Below are 18,052 nucleotides of genomic sequence, written 5' to 3'. Positions count from 1 at the left end.
GTGTGTGTGTGTGTGTGTGTGTGTAATGGAATGTGTTATCTGAAAGTTAATGTTAGTAATTAAGATTGGAATAAAAGAGCCTGTGACTACTGAAGGCCGGTTATCAAGGGAAGTCACATCATTGCCAATGGGCTAGATAGAGCATATGAATTTGACAGTCAATACATTCTGGTATTGTGGGAAGATATAAGCACGCCTATCTGCATCTCTTATTTGCTAGTGTGCGTAGTATATGTTTGCACGTGTAGTGTTTGTGAATGTGTGCATATGTGAACCCATGCAAGCACATACAGACATCAGGTGTCTCCCTTTATTGCTCTTCCAGTTACTGCTTTGAGCCAGGGTCTCTACTGAAAAGTTTGCTTTTTGGCTAGGTCAGCAGGCCAGTGAGCGCTCACAGGACCCGCCTACCTCCATTCCCCCATTGCTGGGTTTCCAAACACAAGTCCCCATAGTCGGGTAGCAAGTGCTCACACCCACTGAGCCACCTGCGTGGGCCCTGTCTGCGTTCCTCTCACAGGGCACTCAGAACATCTGTATCGTCTCCCGATTGACTACATGCACAGATGCCACACTGAGGAATGTGTTGGCCTGACCCGGAAACAAGTACCCAGGACTGAGGTCTCCCAGCTCCCAGCACCCGGGGCTTCTACTGCAGTTCTGGTCCTGTGGTGTATTTCATTTTCCTTGAACGTTAAACCAAAACAATTCTTTGCTGACTAAAGTTATCACTGGAAACAGACATGAGGATTCTAGAATAAGTAACTTACATCAGTGTCCCCCAGAGTTGTACCAACGGCCTCCATGTTCTCACAGCAGGTCCTCTATTTCCGTGATATCAGCCAGAAAATGTTCAAGTTTAACTTAGACAACCTATACTTTTGTATATGAAACATTGTTTCTCCCGTCTTCCAGACACGTTTGCTCCTCAAAAGCACTTTTTTCTAACATCACTTCATCCCCTCAGTTTCCCTGCAAAGCATCCAGTGTCTGCTTGGTTTTGACGATTTTTTTTTTTAGAATTAATATTTTATCCTCATTTATAATCAGATGGCAGTTGGGGATAGACTCTCCACACTTCATTTTTTTTGAAAATTAAAAAAGTTACAGGTTTTAAACAGCTGCTGGCTGGTTATGTTTCTCAGGGCATGATTACGCAAATTCAGTAACGGAGGCTTCAAGCTTTTCCTTGTTCGCACCTTGACATAGATGTGGATGACTGCCAGGATGCTGCTGCAGAGGGTGAAGTCAAATGCATGCCGACCTTCCAGTTTTACAAAAAGGGTCAAAAGGTGGGTTGGGCTGCACATTGCTCTAAGTGGCCCTAAATCATCTTGGTGCTGGCGGGAAGCAGCAGGCCAACCATCCCCTGTCCCCTCCGGCTGCAAGCATGACAAACACGATGAGCTGGGGGCATGAGTGGCTGTGGAGCAGCATGTCCCTCTGATTCCTCGGCCTGGCCTCTTATGTTTTCACGGCCACACCTGGTAACTGACAGGGGCAGGCATCTTCTCCACGGCTTATTTCCAGTGCCGTCCTTTCCCGCTCTTCTCCAGGCCTCGGTGTCGTCTGAAAGCCTGGCACTGTGTGCTCAAGGCTGGAGATGACAGATGAATTCAAACCAAAGCCCATCCTGGTTCCCGCTGGTGCACAACGCTCACGATGTTAAAGGCTCATTCACAGATGTGCCTGCTCCCCCTGGCTCTGTCTACGCTACTTCCTTCTCTTTGACAAAACTCAGCCCTCCACGGCCAGCAGTCATGTGGCATATCTAAGCAGTGGCAGGGCAGGAGATTTGGCAAAGGCTCACAGGGAGTTCAAACAGATCCTAGGTCAACAAGCCTGTTTCACCTAAAAACCATTCCAGGGCCGGCCAAAGCTGCGGTTTGACTGAGCAGCGTAATTTTGTCACTCTGGGTCTGAAAATGAAGCAGAATGCGACCTAGGCGGCACTGTGTTTAGCTATAAAACTAGATTCTGGAAGAACTGTGTCTTGATAGACTCCTTCTCAGACAGGCTACGGCAGCTTAGGATTTGGGAGGTGGTGGGTGGGGAAGACAGACATAAAACAATTAGTACCCATTATCATTTGATGGGACATGGTCCGACAGGGTCACTGGCTTGATCACTTTGTCTCCAGCTAGTGATGTTGTTTCTGGGGATTGTGGATCCTTTGGGAAGTAGGACCTAGCTGAAGGAAGTAGCTCACTGGGGGACAGAGTCTGGAGGATTATATTCTGACTACACACACACACACACACACACACACTTCCTGCTTCTGTGAGGAGGGAGGGAAGACGCCTCACATTCTCACCTCCACAAAGCTGCCCACGGACATCCCTTCCTCATCACAAGGGACTGTGTGTCCCCTCAAACTGTGAGGCAGAACAAAATCTCCCCCCTTAAGTTGCTTCAAAATTATTAAAAATAATATAGTGTCCTTGTCAGGAATAAACTTCAAGGGTCATCAGAGATGAGGCAGAAACCGAAACCAATCCATAAGAATTCTGGAATACTTGAGCCTTGGCTCTCCCGACAGCACGAGGACCTAGAGTCTGGCCCCCAAAGTGATGTTTTTACACAAACAAGGTCTTTGAAGGAGGTTTGTAGGGAAACACTTGCACACTCAGCTAAAGTGTTAAAACAGATGGATGTTTAATTGGATGACAGCAACCGGTCACTGAGGAGATAAGGGTTGATGTGACTTTCCTATTAGGTCACAACCTAAATGCCTTCAGGGCCAGAGAGGGCATGGCAAGGAATAACTCTGCCAGTGTAACTGTGGGGACCGGGAAAGAAGGCCCGCCAAGACGGCATCTACCTGCTCACATACTGCCTTCATCTTTGAGCACTGATCCTGTCTGTCAGGATTTCCTAAGGTCAGTCAGCCATCTTGGAGGAGGAGAAGTGTGTTCTGCTCTGGCAAACGGGAAGGAGAGAGGGCTGGGAGGATGGCCTGGGGGTAAAGGTGCTGGCCATGCAGGCCCGGAAACCTGAGCTCCGCTCTTAGAACCCATGTAAAGGGGGACACTAATCCACAAAGCTGTCCCCTAGCGAGCTCCATCCATCTCACAGGCACACCGTATACACAATATTTTTTTATATCACTTTCAAAGTAACATAAAAGATGCCCTTGGTGTAATGATCTGAATACCAGTTCTTAGGTGTAATAGTTCCATGTACACAAGCCCTATCAGTTCAGGGACTAAAGCCACATTCATCTCACCAGGCCCACCCACCTGTGACACTTAGCACACAGCACACTGCACGTGAATTCGAGAGCATCACGGGTACCGGTGTCAGGCTGAACCAGCCACTGTGGGGCTTACAGCCTAGAACGGGGGTCTCACAGTCTTGAGGTCTACACTTTCTTTGCATCTCTGCTGTCACTCTGGTACTGGACCTTTACTGTGTGGACACAGTGGACCTGTCCCCTCCCCTCCACTCTCCTCCTTCCCCACTCCAACTCAATATCCTGGTCCTCTGCCCTTCTAGGACAAGGAGAAAGCAAAGGTCGCCAGGGCACTGACTCCCTGCACCTCTGCCATCCCGATATATATATATATATATATGGAAACCCCATTTTGCAATCAACGGGTCATGCCCAATCCCACCCATTATAATGACTCCCCTACAAATCCAAAGAATTCTTTATGAGAAATGGGAGCCTTTAAACCCCTCATAAAGCATAGCAGGCAAGCTTGGGCACGACGGAACATCTCTTCCCACGGCTCCTCTCCGCCCCTTCGCTAAAGGTAAGTGCTGAGCTGGTGGATCATCGCCTTCCACTCCGCTTTCCAAACAAGTATAGTATGTGCAATTGCTAAGCAACTCTCCGCGGCAAAGCCTCGGCACTTCCCTGGCTAGACTCTGAGTCTTTCTCAGCCCGGCAGTGTTAGAGTAACAGCCTTTGGAATCGATGAACGAACAGACACAACTCTGAAAATGAAGGAATTCAGAAATATAAAATAATTTGCTTGAGGATTTTTTTCCAGCTGAATTTTAAGATAGCTCTCCAAAAAGCCCATTATTTTTGACTGATTTTAAAGATGTTGCAGATGACAAGCCACTAAAGGCATAATAACCCAGGATTTAATGTGCTGTGATCAAATTCTTACTTTGTTAAAGGAAAAGATTTGAGGGCTAGCACACCTGATTACGTAAACTGCTTTACTAATGGGTAAAACACACAGGAAGCATCCACGGCTAAAAGAGCACAGATCAGGGGCTAGGTTGACAGCTCAGTGCTTAACGTGTCTGCACCATTGCCAGCATGGCGGGGGGGGGGGGGGGTTAGATCCCCGGACAGACAGAGATGGCAGTGGGCACAGTGGCCGGACTTTACTTCCAGCACTTGGAAGGTGGAGGCAGGAGAGTTGTCAGAGTGGTCAGGCTGACCCACTATGGGCTCCGTGGAGATGCTCAGGCCACTACATGCATGCACAAAGCATACACATGGACCCGCACATACATGTGAACTCATGCACATGCAAACCTTCATGTACACATTCACACACATGAGGGAAATAAAAAGAAATCAAATCAAACATTGCATGGGAAGATGCCTTTGAAATAGGAATGAGGTTTCTGATTTGCTTTTAAAGTATTTATTATTTTTCCCTTTCAATAAAAAATAAATTGTACCAAATTAGTTATTCCTAAAAACTATTTGAGTGTTTGGTCTGTCTTCCACACACAAAGAATTTCCAGAAACTGCCACTTCATGGTCAACACGAATGCCAGGGAGCATGCTTCCTCCTCTGGATTCCGGTCGCAGCAGACTCCCTAGACAGCCACCTGCCCACCCGCACACCCCGAAAACTGGGTCTGTTATCTGGAAGAAGAAAAAGTCAGCAGCAGCTTGCTACCTGTGACCCTGTGGCCTAGGCACACACCTGACTGAACTGAGGGTGTGAACTTCAGCATTCTTCAGTTGAACACAAGGAAATTAAAGTTGAAAATGAGACACACTCATTAGCTTTAGCCCATCTTGACCTCCTCCAACCAGGCCCGGAGCCAGGAACAGAGATGGTGGCAGAGGCACACTTCCATTTGCACAAAAGCTTTCTGTCTCCGGCACTTTGATCACACTCCTAAGGGCAGACTCAGATCCACCCATCCTAAGAGGCCCCAGCAACAACAGGAAGAGAGCAAGGAAAGAAAACAGGGCTGTGCTGCGGCTCCTTCCTTGCAGTTTGGAGCAACGTGAAAATGTCAGACCACTAAAGAGCACATTAAAGATTTCAAGATGGCAACACAGAACTTACAAGTTCAGGGTCTTGCTGAGCATCAGGACATGTGACCCTGGCTGCACAGGTGGCGGAACCGAGATGCCAGCCTTGTTTATGAGAGCGCCTGCCAAGCACCCTGGATGCCAGACCAATGACAGAACATTCTCCAGGAAGTAGAGATGGGAACAACACAAACTTAAAAAAATGCAAATCAACCTTTAATCCATCAAAACCATGAATTAAAAACTGCTTGGAGTTACAGCTCTTTGATGGCAAGGCACGGAGATCTGCCCATTCCTACATTCCAGCTGCCCAGCAGGAAGATAAACATGGAACAGGTACAGAAAGAAAGCAAACTTGAAAAGGAATGTAGGCAGGGGATGTGGTTCTGTGGTAGCGCGTCTGCTTAGTATGTACAAGACCCTGTGTTCAAACCCTGGTACCACAATTCATACATACATACATGAATGGGATGTAATCGGCAACCACCATCTGATGAAGAGTCCAACTTTCTCGGCAAGCAACCCAGCACCCAGGTCACTACTTCTTAAAGAAAGCCATCTTCTTCCCTGGTCTCAAGACAGACTGCACAGAGTGAGAGACTGGGCTCTAGCATCAGCTACTTCTTGAAAGTGTCTGGCAGAAACAATGCTGTGCTCAAGAACCAAGAGAGATGTGCCCATCCACAGTGGGGCAGGGCAGGGGTGTGCCAAAGAACGCCTGTCCTCCTTGAAGGAGTCTACTTCCAAGCCAATGACAAACTTTAAAACCCCAGCAGGACTGGAGAGATGGCTCAGCAATTAGGAGCACTTGCTACTCTTCCAAGTACCTGAGTTCTGTTCCCAGCACTCCAAGTACCTGAGTTCTGTTCCCAGCACCCAGGCTGGGTGCTCACATCCACCTGTAAACTCCAGCTCCAGGAGGGGAGACACCTCTTGTCGCCTCTGTGGGCACCTGCATTTGTGGGCACATATCCACACTCATACACATAATTAAACTTAAGTCTTTTAAAAAGTCTTCATCAGATGACATTGTACAAAAAAGCAAAAGAACTGGGGAACAAAATCAAAGTGTAAAGGAACATGGAATCACAGCCCTAATGAAGCTTCTAGAAGAGACACTCTGTACACTCAGGCTGTAGACTCGGACAGTGCACACACAAGAGACTGCAAAATCTAAGGGGAGAGCACCAGTGTTTCCAACCAAGGAAGTAAGAAGCTGGGAAAAGCAAGAGGCCTAAATTCAGTCCTCAGCGTCCACGGAAACAATCCAGGCGCAAGGGCACACGCTACGGAAGAGGCCGACTCCTGGGGCTAACTGTTAAATTCTAGGTCAATAAACCCTGTTTCAAAATGAAAAGAACATTGGGCGCTAGGGAGAGTGCTCAGTAGTAAATGTACCATAGGTGAGGACCAAAGTTCGATCCTCGCCCCCATACAAATGCCAAGTGTATGTATGGAGGAGCCCACCTGTAATTCCAGAGCTTAGAAGGTGGCGCTGGGTCCATGGAGCAAGCTAGCTAGGCCGACTAGCCATATCATAGAGTGCAGCAAGCCGGCTAGGCCGGCTAGTCATATCATAGACTGGAACAAGCTAGCTAGGCAGGCTAGTCATATCATAGAGTGGAGCAAGCCGGATAAATGGAGTAGACATATCATAGAGTACAGCAAGCTAGCTAGGCCAACTAGACATACCATAGAGTGCAGCAAGCTAGCTAGGCCAACTAGACATACCATAGAGTGCAGCAAGCTAGCTAGGCCGACTAGACATACCATAGAGTGCAGCAAGCTAGCTAAACCAACTAGACATACCATAGAGTGCAGCAAGCTAACTAGGCCGACTAGACATACCATAGAGTGCAGCAAGCTCCTAAACCAACTAGACATACCATAGAGTGCAGCAAGCTAACTAGGCCGACTAGACATACCATAGAGTGCAGCAAGCTAGCTAGGCCGACTCGATATACCATAGAGTGGAGCAAGCTAGCTAGGCCGACTAGACAAATCATAGAGTGGAGCAGGCTAGCTAGGTCGAGTAGATGTACCATAGAGTGCAGGAAGCTAGCTATGCCAACTAGACATACCATAGAGTGGAGCAAACTAGCTAGGCTGACGAGACAAATTGACCTCAGGGTTCAGCTGAAAGAATCCAGCTTCAACGGATAAAGTAGGGAGCAACAGAGGCAAATGCATTACATCAACTTTGAGCCTTCATAGGCATGTACACACACATACATGTACATATGCATGAGCACCCCACACGTGCTTACCCACACACACATACATACATGCATACACTTATACATGAGGAAATAAAAGGTAGATGGAACTAAGAAATGGCACCCTTGCTATCTTGACTATCTCAGAAGACGGCACAGACCTGATACACTGAGCACCCATGAACACTCATACAACTAAAGGCACCATCTTGTCTCATGTGAAGACAGAATTTGACCTGACCTGGCTTTCCCCTCAATGTGTGCTAGATCTGAAGGTAACACTGGAAGGAAAGGGCCACAGCGTAGTCTAGAAATGTAACAATCTGATTTCTTTGTCACACATACAGAAAGAAAAAGGGCCGGGCGGTGGTGGAGCAGGCCTTTAATCCCAGCACTCGGGAGGCAAAGGTAGGCGGATCTTTGTGAGTTCGAGGCCAACCTGGTCTACAAGAGCTAGTTCCAGGACAGGCTCCAAAGCTACAGAGAAACCCTGTCTCGAAAAACCAAAAAAAAAAAAAAAAAAAAAAAGGAAAAGAAAAAGAAAAGTAAAGAAAAAAAGGAAAAGGTCACTACCTCTTTATGGCACATAAAGACCACAGGCCCTAAATGAGGGCACTCATTCCTAGTTGGTTGAGAGATAACTTCTTGTTCCCAAACAGGAAGGACTTCCAATAAAGGAAGCCCAAGTAGAGAGTAAAAGCATTTCAAAAATCCTGTTCCTAGTTGCTGGGCAGTGTTACCTGGAGACAAGGGCACAGCCTCCCAGTTAGAATTAGAGGAGATGGGCAGAAGGGATGTGATTTTAAGGAGAGGGTACTCTGGGGCACAGCAGCAGCATCCAAAGATGGGGGGACCTGGAACAGCTCCCACGGCCCTACGTCTCCTCACCACTCCCATAGGGTCCTAGGACTGTCTTTGGCAGGACAGGGACTGGCCGGGCTACAACTGTAGTAACGCTATGTAAACTCTGTAGCGTGTTGACCACTAAGATCAGACAGTCTCACCCCAGAAGGTCAGCTACCATAGCATCCTGGCAAGGGCAGCTGTGCCACCTGACCTCACTGGGGTGAATGAGTTCCTTTGACTAGCCCAGCACCCCCACACATCAGTGAGCAATACAAGACACATGCATCCCAGGGAAAATTAAAACCTGACAATTAATTATGCATTTAAGAAATCAGGCAGCCGGGCGGTGGTGGCGCACGCCTTTAATCCCAGCACTCGGGAGGCAGGGGCAGGCGGATCTCTGTGAGTTCGAGACCAGCCTGGTCTACAGAGCTAGTTCCAGGACAGGCTCCAAAACCACAGAGAAACCCTGTCTCGAAAAACCAAAAAAAAAAAAAAAAGAAAAGAAAGAAAGAAATCAGGCATGCACCGTGAGTCTTAGATTCACTCTTCAAAAATTATTTATCCTTGGTTTAGTGTTCCTGGGTCTGTCTGTCTGTCTGTGTATCTTGGGTGTGGTTCCTCAAAACTAATCTTTGTCTTTTGAAAGGGGGTCCTCTCTGGGACCTGGTGCTTGCCATTTCAGCTAGGCTGGCCGGCCAGAGAGCTCCAAGCACCTACCTGCCTCCCCGCCCCTAACCCTGGGGATGAATGTAGCACATGCCTTGTCCTGCATTTTACATGGATGCTGGGAATTGAACTCAGGTCCTCATGCTTGTGTGGAGGAACTCTGCCAACTGAGCCCCCTAACCCCCTAGTCCTTTTCCTTTAAAAGTATTCTTAGGACTGAAGCCCTAAAGAGGGCCTTCCTGACTTGAAGATTTGGAAAAGGCCTGGACATCAATTCCACGCTTGCCAGGGTGTGAGAAGCCAGCAGCTCTGCAGCCCTCCCTTGCAATCATTAAGTAGCCAATTAAAGGGCTTCTCCGCTCACTTAGAAACCATCTTCTCACCTTCCGGGCCCAGCAAAGTATGAAAACCATGTGTTTACAGTGAATCCGTTGCTATGAAAGCATGCTGCAAAATATTTTCCCTTTGATTTAGGAGGATATAAGAAGGGGAAGATGCCTGGCGGGCAGGAGCCCCTGCTGGGGGGAACCCGGCCGAGATGGGAGAAAAGCAAAGAACCGCGGTGGTCCAGGTAGGAGTCACATCTACCCAAGGAGGGGCGAACATTCTCAAGGCTCAGGGAACACAGCTTCCAGCTGGGAATGCGGCTGAGAGCTCCGTGCTCCTTAATCTCTTCAGCTCCTACGGTTTCATGACTCATCCCCATCTGTCTAGGAGGGGCCTAGCTGTTGCCAGCTTGTGTCTACAATCACATCAGGTCATTTCTTCTTCTCTCCTTTGATTTTGTACCTCCATGTATTCTCCTTTTGATATTGTGTGTGTGTGTGTGTGTGTGTGTGTGTGTGTGTGTGTGTGTGTGTGTAGACGCTGGGTATCTCTGCTCAGCCGATCTCCGCCTTAAGTCTCAGACAGGCTCTCTCACAGGCCCTGGACCGCAAAAACCCAGCTAGGCTGGCTGAGCAGCCAACCCCAGGGCCTCTTCTGTCTTCCCCTCTCCAGCACTAGGAACCACTGCTGCCAACTAAACACGGGTCCTCGTGCTTCTGTGGAACCAGAGCCACCTCACAGCCCCCCCTCCTTTGGACATTTTTTATGTTTTCACTCAGTTGTCCCCTTAACCTTGGGCCTGACTTGTCCATTTGTTTCTCCAGTGTCACCAGTCTCTTTTCAGGAGTCCCCCATCATGAAGAGATTTGCTCCAGGGGGTGAGATGGGTCAATCTCAAATTAACCTCCAAAAGACGTCCCTGCCTGACCCTTCTCTTCTGCCCTGGAGTTAGAGGTCCATGCTGCTACCCCCACGTTTTACACAGGATCTGGGGTTGCCGACTGAGATCTCCGTGTCTGGACGGCAGGCGTTTACCCACCGAGCCACTAACAGCACCAGCTTTTCATGAAGAGGAGGGGCAGGAGGAAGAAGCGGAAGCGGGGGAGCAGGAAACATAGAAACTTCAACCCTGTTGTCATTTGAGAAATTTACAGTCCTGAAACCCACACAGTGAGAAACACTGGTACACTCTGCCATCTTCCAAGCTTGTCACTGGCTTTAGCTTCTCCAGGATTCCCAAAGCAGAGCAACAGATTTTAGAAACAAAAACAGAAAGCATTCCTGGGCTTCTGGCTCCCTCCAGAAATGTCACCTAGCAAGTGATTCCGAGGCACAGATGTACATCACACAGGCAGCTCCATGTACGTCATCCTAGCACCATCAACAGGGTCTTGTCTTGCCTGAACTTTAACAACTGCAGTTCCGACAAGGACAGAAGATAGCATGGCCACCCCGAGGCTCCGCTATGTTGTTGACTTCCTACCTGTTTATGTAACATCACATAAGCAAAACTCTTGCCCTTGCGACATTTTTCTCCTCAACTTGGTTTCCATCTTTAGAACCATCTTAGGCCTCAGGTGCAAAGCCCAGTGGTGTTTGGGGAGGTGGATGGGGTGGAGAAAACAGAATTAGAGGGTTGGCTTTTATTAAATTCTAGCCTACCTATTTCACTTACCATCCCCAGCAAATACTTCTTTGCTGTTATACACAACATTCTACCTGTCGTACCAGGGCTGGCACTAGCCACATGGGTCAAACCACATGGTAACTGGCAGGCAAACCTCCAGCCCCCCCCTCCGCCCTCTCTGCCTACACATGCGATTAAAGCAGCCAGCACGCCCCCACTTCACTGGAAGCCTTTCGGTGATCCACACCTTTACGGGGAACTTGAGGGAGATCACACCTACCTTGTGGCCTCCTGCTGAAGCCACGACACATTTGGCACATAGAACATGACTCCGAAGAAGAGCAGAGGCTCGTTAGCGAATTTGTCCAGATGCTTCTTCAGCGGCTTCTCCAGCTCCACCCATCTCGCCTGCTGGCTCTTGCTGAGAAACCAAAGGCCGAAGTAGTGTGTCTAGATAAAAAGTAAAATCGCATCAGTTGTGTGCCCAAGATCATACAGGCCTCCCACCCCTGCAACACTGGAACTCTGAGATGTGGGGCCAACCTACAAGGATCCAAGGTTCCTCCCCACCTGATACAGTCACCTATGTGAAGCATCAGGTGGAGCTCTCCGAACTGCATATGGGTCCACTTGTGCCAGGTGAAGGGAGGAGGACAGGGCTGACTAGGAGCAGGTATATGTACAGAAGTATATCAGCACCTGGGCACAGAGACCAGAGGTCAGCCGTGGATGCCCTACCTCAGGAGCCAGCCACCTTGGCATTTTAGGAAAGATCTCTTTCTGGTACCTGGGATTCACTGGTAGCACAGACTGGCTGGTCAGTGAATCTCGAATAACCTCCTGTCTCCACTCTCCCAGGGCTGGGATTACAACTATGCCCACCAAGACTGGATTTTCAGATGGGGGATGAAGTTTCCCCAGCCCCAGGACCAACTTCTTTGCTGAGTCCAGAAGGACGAGTCCCTGTGTGAAAGGCCAGGATAACTCCTGCATCGATCATAGAGTAATTTCTTACTCAACTCTGAAGACAAACCCTGCCAGCTAAGAGCTCTGGCAACGCAGAACATTTCAGATTTTAACCCAAAAGCCACGTGCTCTGTTGGGACTTCAATGAGTATTTTGAAAGCAGTGCCCTGTACCGCTTTATTACACGTGAATTACGATAAAATTTCTTCTCCTACCAAGTTTTGAGACCGGAAGGTTCTCCACTCCTCAGCTGACCCCAAAGCCACCAGGGGCTCTTGGCAGATTAGGGTGGCATTTGCTAGATGAAAGTGTGATCATCACCCTAAAACTTGAAGCCTCAACCAGCTTGGCTACGAAGAGCTCGCTGACTGATGGAAATAGGTACCTTCATGCACCCAATCCTGTCTTTATATGAACGTGTGCTAGGGTTTCAGGATTAGTGCGAAAAAAAGAACCAGTTCGCTACTTCTGAAGATGCCTTTGTGTTTCGATATGGCCTCAGCTGGTTTACAGCGCACCTGGGGCTCTGCCCTCGGAAGAATGTTTTCATTACCAAGTTTAATTTCCAAAGGCATTCTTTCTGTCCTCACTGCAGCTGGCTGTCCCTCCACTAACCAGAGCCATCCCTACCAAGTCCCCAGGGAGGCCGTGGTCCCACTTTCTTAGCACACCAGGTGTGCCCTGGCCGGTGGAAGCCGGAGCACCACAGGCCAGCTGGGGTACGTGTCTCACATGGGTTAAAGGCCTCCCTCTACCTTCTCAAGCAACAAAATGCAATCCTTGGTGTTGAGGCAATGGGTTTCTCTGTGGAATCACACAAAGCCGACTGGGTCCGTTCTCACCCCGCTGTTTGTGTTCCAGCTTCTGTGAGCCACCTGTGTTTCCACCACGAGCCATGACGCAGTCGAGGTCCACAGGTCACCTCACAGGAGAGCTCTGGGGCTCGTCTACTTCCAGTTGTTACTCTCTCTCTCTCTCTCTCTCTCTCTCTCTCTCTCTCTCTCTCTGTGTGTGTGTGTGTGTGTGCGCGCGCGCGCGTGCGCGCGTGTGCACGTATGTGAGATTCTATATACAAAGGAACCCCCAGACTCCTAGAGCTTTGTCCTTAAGATGAGGTGACTGCAAGTCTTACCCACAGTCCGCAAGGACGCCTGTACCTAATTCCTGCCACCACGTCCATGGACCGTAGCAAGCACTTCGTCAGCAGATCAGATGACTCCTTTTAACCAGCTCTTTTTAGCATCAATATAAGTCATGGTTTAGATCTAGATCCGCCGGCCCCCAGACGGTACCAGGATTCCCAGGGCCTGGTGGGGATGCCTCCTGCCATGGAAGGGGATCACAGGACCCTGAGCCCTTCTTGTCCCCTCCTGCCTTCCAGCAACTGTGACATGCCTGATTTGACTCCTCTGTGCACTTCCGGCAGCGTGTGCGGCCTCATCACCAGCACAAAGCAAAAGCGCCAAGAGATGACAACCTGAAACCATACTCTAAATCAACCTTCCCTCTCCAGAAGATGGTCACCTCGGGTTACCACAGACAGTGACAGAAAGCAGACACATACACCCATGAGCCATAGAGAGCAAGCAATGCCAGGTGGGGGTTGGGGAGGTGGCTCAGCTGGTAAAGGGCTTGCCAAGTCAGGGTGAGGGCCTCAGTGTGGATTCCCTAACACCCACACAAAATCCGGGCACAGCGGCACAAACCCACAGTCCTAGTGCGTGGAAAGCCTGCCCGCTTAGACAAACTGGCAGACTCCCGGTTATTAAGACGTCCTTTAAATAAATAAATAAATAATAACGCGGGAGCAGCTGAGGAGAAGACATGATACCAACCTCTGGGCTACACATGCAGGCACACACACACACATGTCCACACTCACAACACACACACACACACAACATCAATATACACAGAGATAAAGAAAACAGGCTAGGGGCTCACACCCATAACCCTAGCACTTGGGACACAGAGGAAAGAAGATCATGAATTTGAGGTTGACCTAGGCTACAGAGCCAAGACCCTGCCTCAAAACAACAAACGGCAGAAGGAGCCAGGTCTGATGGCACAGGCCTACAACCCCCGCCCTTGAGAGGTGGGGGCAAGAGGGTCAGTTCAATATCGTTCTCAGTTACATAAGGAATCCGAGGCCAGCCAAGGCTACAAGAGATTCTGTCTCCAAAACAAGCAACGACGAGAAAACCACACACCGAAACAAACCAGAAAGGAAAGGGAATCGGTTGCATTGGCAACCTGTGAAAAGGCTGAAGGAAGCTGGACTAACGACAGATAGCAGGCCTTAAACCGACAAGAAAAATAACTACCGGAGCATCTGAAAGTCCTGTCGCAGACACTTCTGGGACATTGGGATAGCTGTGTGATGCTGACGCGGCCACCGGGAGTCAGGGATGTGAGAGACTGGCTGAGCTCAGGCCCAAAGCGAGGGAGCCTTGGTGCTTAGTTCAGCACCTGCCTGGAAAGGGTCCCAGGCACGACCTCATTGCACCGACTCCTCCACAGAAGATAGCAGCACACAGGGGTCCCTCCCTGCACGTGGGGTGATTGGAATGTTTACAAGTAAAAGCTGAGACATCCTTAAGCTGTGACGTGCTGCGTAGTAATTTCCAGAGTTATGAGAAAACCCTTTGGAGAGAACCCTCTGGTAAGCATGGGCAGAAGAAGGGAGCACACACCTGCCGAGCAGACTAACCTCTGCTTACTCTAGAAGTAGTGTTGACATGTGTGCTGTATGTTTATGCTCCATACTTCACCTGACCATAATATTCATTCAAATTCATATTACTCAAACTATGAAGGGAAGGCAGGAACTACTCACTGATCCATTTTGGGAGGAATTTTTAATTTGTTAAGATTTATCTATGTAATGTGTTTAATTGTCTTGCATGCATATGTCTATGTGTGCCTGGTAGCCACTGAGGACAGAAGTGGGCATCAGATGCTCTGGGACCAAAGTTACAAATGGTTGGTTGTGAACCACCATGTGGGTGCTTGGAACTGGACCCAGGTCTTCTGCAGGAAAAGTCAATATTGCCCTTCTACCTTGTAGGGTATTCTTTTAAATTTCTGTCTTTTCCTTCCCACCCACCAAGATTACTACACCAGGGAAAAGTAAACAAACCCAAACACACACACAAAGAAGGGCCATTTAACAGAGTACATATTCCTGCACAACATACACACGCATACACGCATGCAAGCATGCACACATGCACACACAGACAGACAGAGAACAACAAGTTCTGAGACCCTAAGTACTAATCTTGAACCACAGTAAAGGGGTAAACAGTTCTAAATTAGCTGGGCATGGTGACTGATGCCTTTAATCCCAGTACTCGGGAGGCCGAGGCAGGTGAGTTTGAGGCCACTCTGGTTTACAGAGTGAGTTTACTCTGTGAGTTTGAGGCCAGCCTGGTTTACAGAGTGAGTTCCAGGACAGCCAGGACTACACAGAGAAACCCTGTCTCAAAGAGTTCTAAATAACAAAATAAGCCACCCCTAATGAAAACTGAATTTGTAGTGTGTTTGTTGCTGCTGCTGAAATATACGCTTTTCCAAAGGAAACAGAGCCGTCCCCAGTGGTTCGCTATGCAAGTATCCTTTGAAAGAGTTGAAAGACTACTCGAGAAATGGGGACCTACAGTAAGGAGGCAAATGAAATGAACAGGTGTTTATGAACAGACAAAGCTCAGACAGTCCAGAGGTCATGGGCAAATATCCAACACCCTCTTGTTACCACAAAAATGCAAATCAAAACTTCCCTGGGGTTCCACAGCACCCCTGTTGAAATGACTCTCGTGGAAACATTGACAAACGCTAGCGAGGGTGGGGACAGACACACTGGGGGTGTGGATGTACTAGTGGGGCCTCTATGGAAATCAGGACCGAGGCACTGCCACATGACCTGGGAATACACCAAAGGGACTTAAGTCAGCACTCCACGGAGATGCCTGCTCACTCGTCACGACGATGGTGCGTGTCACCATAGCCACGTTGTGGAATCAGTCTGGGTGTCACTTAATAGATACACCAGTGAAGGGGCCAATAAAATGTGATGTGATTATGTAAACCATGGAGTTTAACTGAGTGTATGTGTGTGTATATGGATGTGTATTTATATGTGTGTATGTGTGTAGTAATAGGGGCGACAGCGGGGCTACGTCCCCAGCACCCCGCCCGCACGGCTAGCTTTACCCGAAATAATTACACGGACACTGTATTCATTTAAACACTGCTTTGGCCCATTCCTATCTAGCCTCTTCTAGGCTAACTCTCGCACCTGGACTAGCCCATTTCTTATCATCTGTATAGCACCGGTCTTACCGGGAAGATTCTAGCCTAAGTCCATCCTGGGTCGGAGCTTCATAGCGTGCGTCTTCCCTGGAACAGGTAGCATGGCGTCTCTCCTGCGTCTGCTCCGGAGAGCAGAGCTGTGGAGTCTGACCTCACTTCCTCTTCCTCCCAGCGTTCTGTTCTGTTTACTCCACCCACCTAAGGGTGGGCCTATCCAATGGGCCTAGCAGTTTCTTTATTGCTTAGCCAATGAAATCAACAGATTGATATTTGACACTCCCACATCATATGTGTGTGTATATATGCATGTGTGTATATATGTGCGTATATGTATGTGTATATATATTTGTGTTTATGTGTATATGCATATATATTGTATATATGTATGTGTGTATGTGTGTGCATGTGTGTATGTGCATATATATATATGTGTGTGTATATGTATGTGTGTATGTGTGTGTGCATGTGTGTATGTGCATATATATGTGTGTATATGTATGTGTGTATATATATGCGTGTGTGTAGCTATACTGAGATATGTAGGAACTATGGTTGGAGGTCAGTTGGTTGAGAGCTTGCCTGCCATGCGCAAGGCCCTAGGCTCAGTCCCACCACCATGACAAGCCGGGTGTGGTGGCTCATTCTCACAATCCCAGCATTTCCAGTGGACAAGCGGAGGGCTGGCAGGGGACAGGAGGAGTGAGGGAGAGCAAACACGGGTGAAGCACATAACACACCTAAGAATGTCACCACAAAGCCTGGCACCTTGTACGTATGTTAAAGTTTTTCAAAAAGGTTTAGGGGCACCCTAAACTGCCCTTGCAGGTGTCTGCAGCACACCTCTGTCCAGTGCTGTCTTAGAATGTTGGGCCCAGTTATGGTGCAGGAAGGAATGCACATTCGTGAGCCTCCTCCACGCCCTCCACTTCTCTCACCCTCCTCTGGCTGTGTTTCCACACAGGAGTGGAAAGCCCGCCCAGCTTCTCACACGGCTTTTGCCCAGGTTACAGTACAGCACGGGTTTATCCGGCCACATCTGGCCACATCTGGCCACAAGTTGCATCACAGGAAATGTAATCAGACCCTGACAGTCCCAATCCATCTAGCTGTGTACCAAGCAACCCCCCCCCCGCCCCCATGTCTGGTCCAAGGCGCTGTCTCCCACACCAAGAGCAGCTGTGCACACACCGCTTCAAGTTCAGCCCAGTTTGGTTCCCCACTAAACACTGGCACATGGTTCTGTGAAATGTGGCGGATGAAGCCCCCTCTCCCACTATTGAAGGAACCCGATTCCTGACAAAGGCCCAGAAGGCCAGCTTTCTGTCCAAGGTACCGACCTAGCTGACCTCTGGATACCTCTGGGCATAAATCCCACGTTGTAGTTTAGTTTTAAGCCTGAGGCTCTGGCGCCTTGAGTTCTATAGTGACGAAGAAAGGAGGCTGTAAAAACCAGTTCCCAGGAAGAGGACCTGTATCTCTGAGTCAACGACTAAGAACCAGCTGAGATGGAACAGCCTTGGGAGAGTCGCAGGAGGATGGCGTTTTCATGCGAGCACGCCCTGGGTTTATGTGAAATTTTGCATTTTAGCAGAAGTATAAATGTCTGTATGTACTGAAATGCCAGCTAGTGTCTGCAGTGACAGACAGGTTTGCCACAGAGCCAGCGTTCATGGTAATGACCGTGGAACGATCGATCCCAGAGGATGAAGACCTTTCTGCAGAGTGCTGGACAGGTAGTTCTGTGGCCTGAGTGTGAAATGTCCCCATAAGCTTGTGTGTTTGAACACTGGAGCCCCAGCTGGTGGCGCTGTCTTCGAGAAAGTTTTGGACTATTTAGGAGGTGAAGATAGATGGAGG

General features: G+C 48.8%; 1 protein-coding gene across 1 annotated transcript in view; it reads right to left on the bottom strand.

The window, feature by feature from the left end:
- The window catches only part of Ptpn14 (protein tyrosine phosphatase non-receptor type 14), a 138,510-nt gene that overhangs the window by 59,539 nt on the left and 60,919 nt on the right, over positions 1-18,052 (bottom strand). The window contains exon 3 of the mRNA XM_075989447.1: positions 11,199-11,368. Coding sequence (XP_075845562.1) covers positions 11,199-11,368 — 170 coding nt within the window. The remainder of the gene's footprint in view (positions 1-11,198; positions 11,369-18,052) is intronic.

This window comes from Microtus pennsylvanicus, chromosome 10 (assembly GCF_037038515.1).
Source record: "Microtus pennsylvanicus isolate mMicPen1 chromosome 10, mMicPen1.hap1, whole genome shotgun sequence".
NCBI lineage: Eukaryota > Metazoa > Chordata > Mammalia > Rodentia > Cricetidae > Microtus > Microtus pennsylvanicus.
Note: the sequence above shows the minus strand (reverse complement) of the source record. Positions and strands in the feature narration are given on the sequence as shown.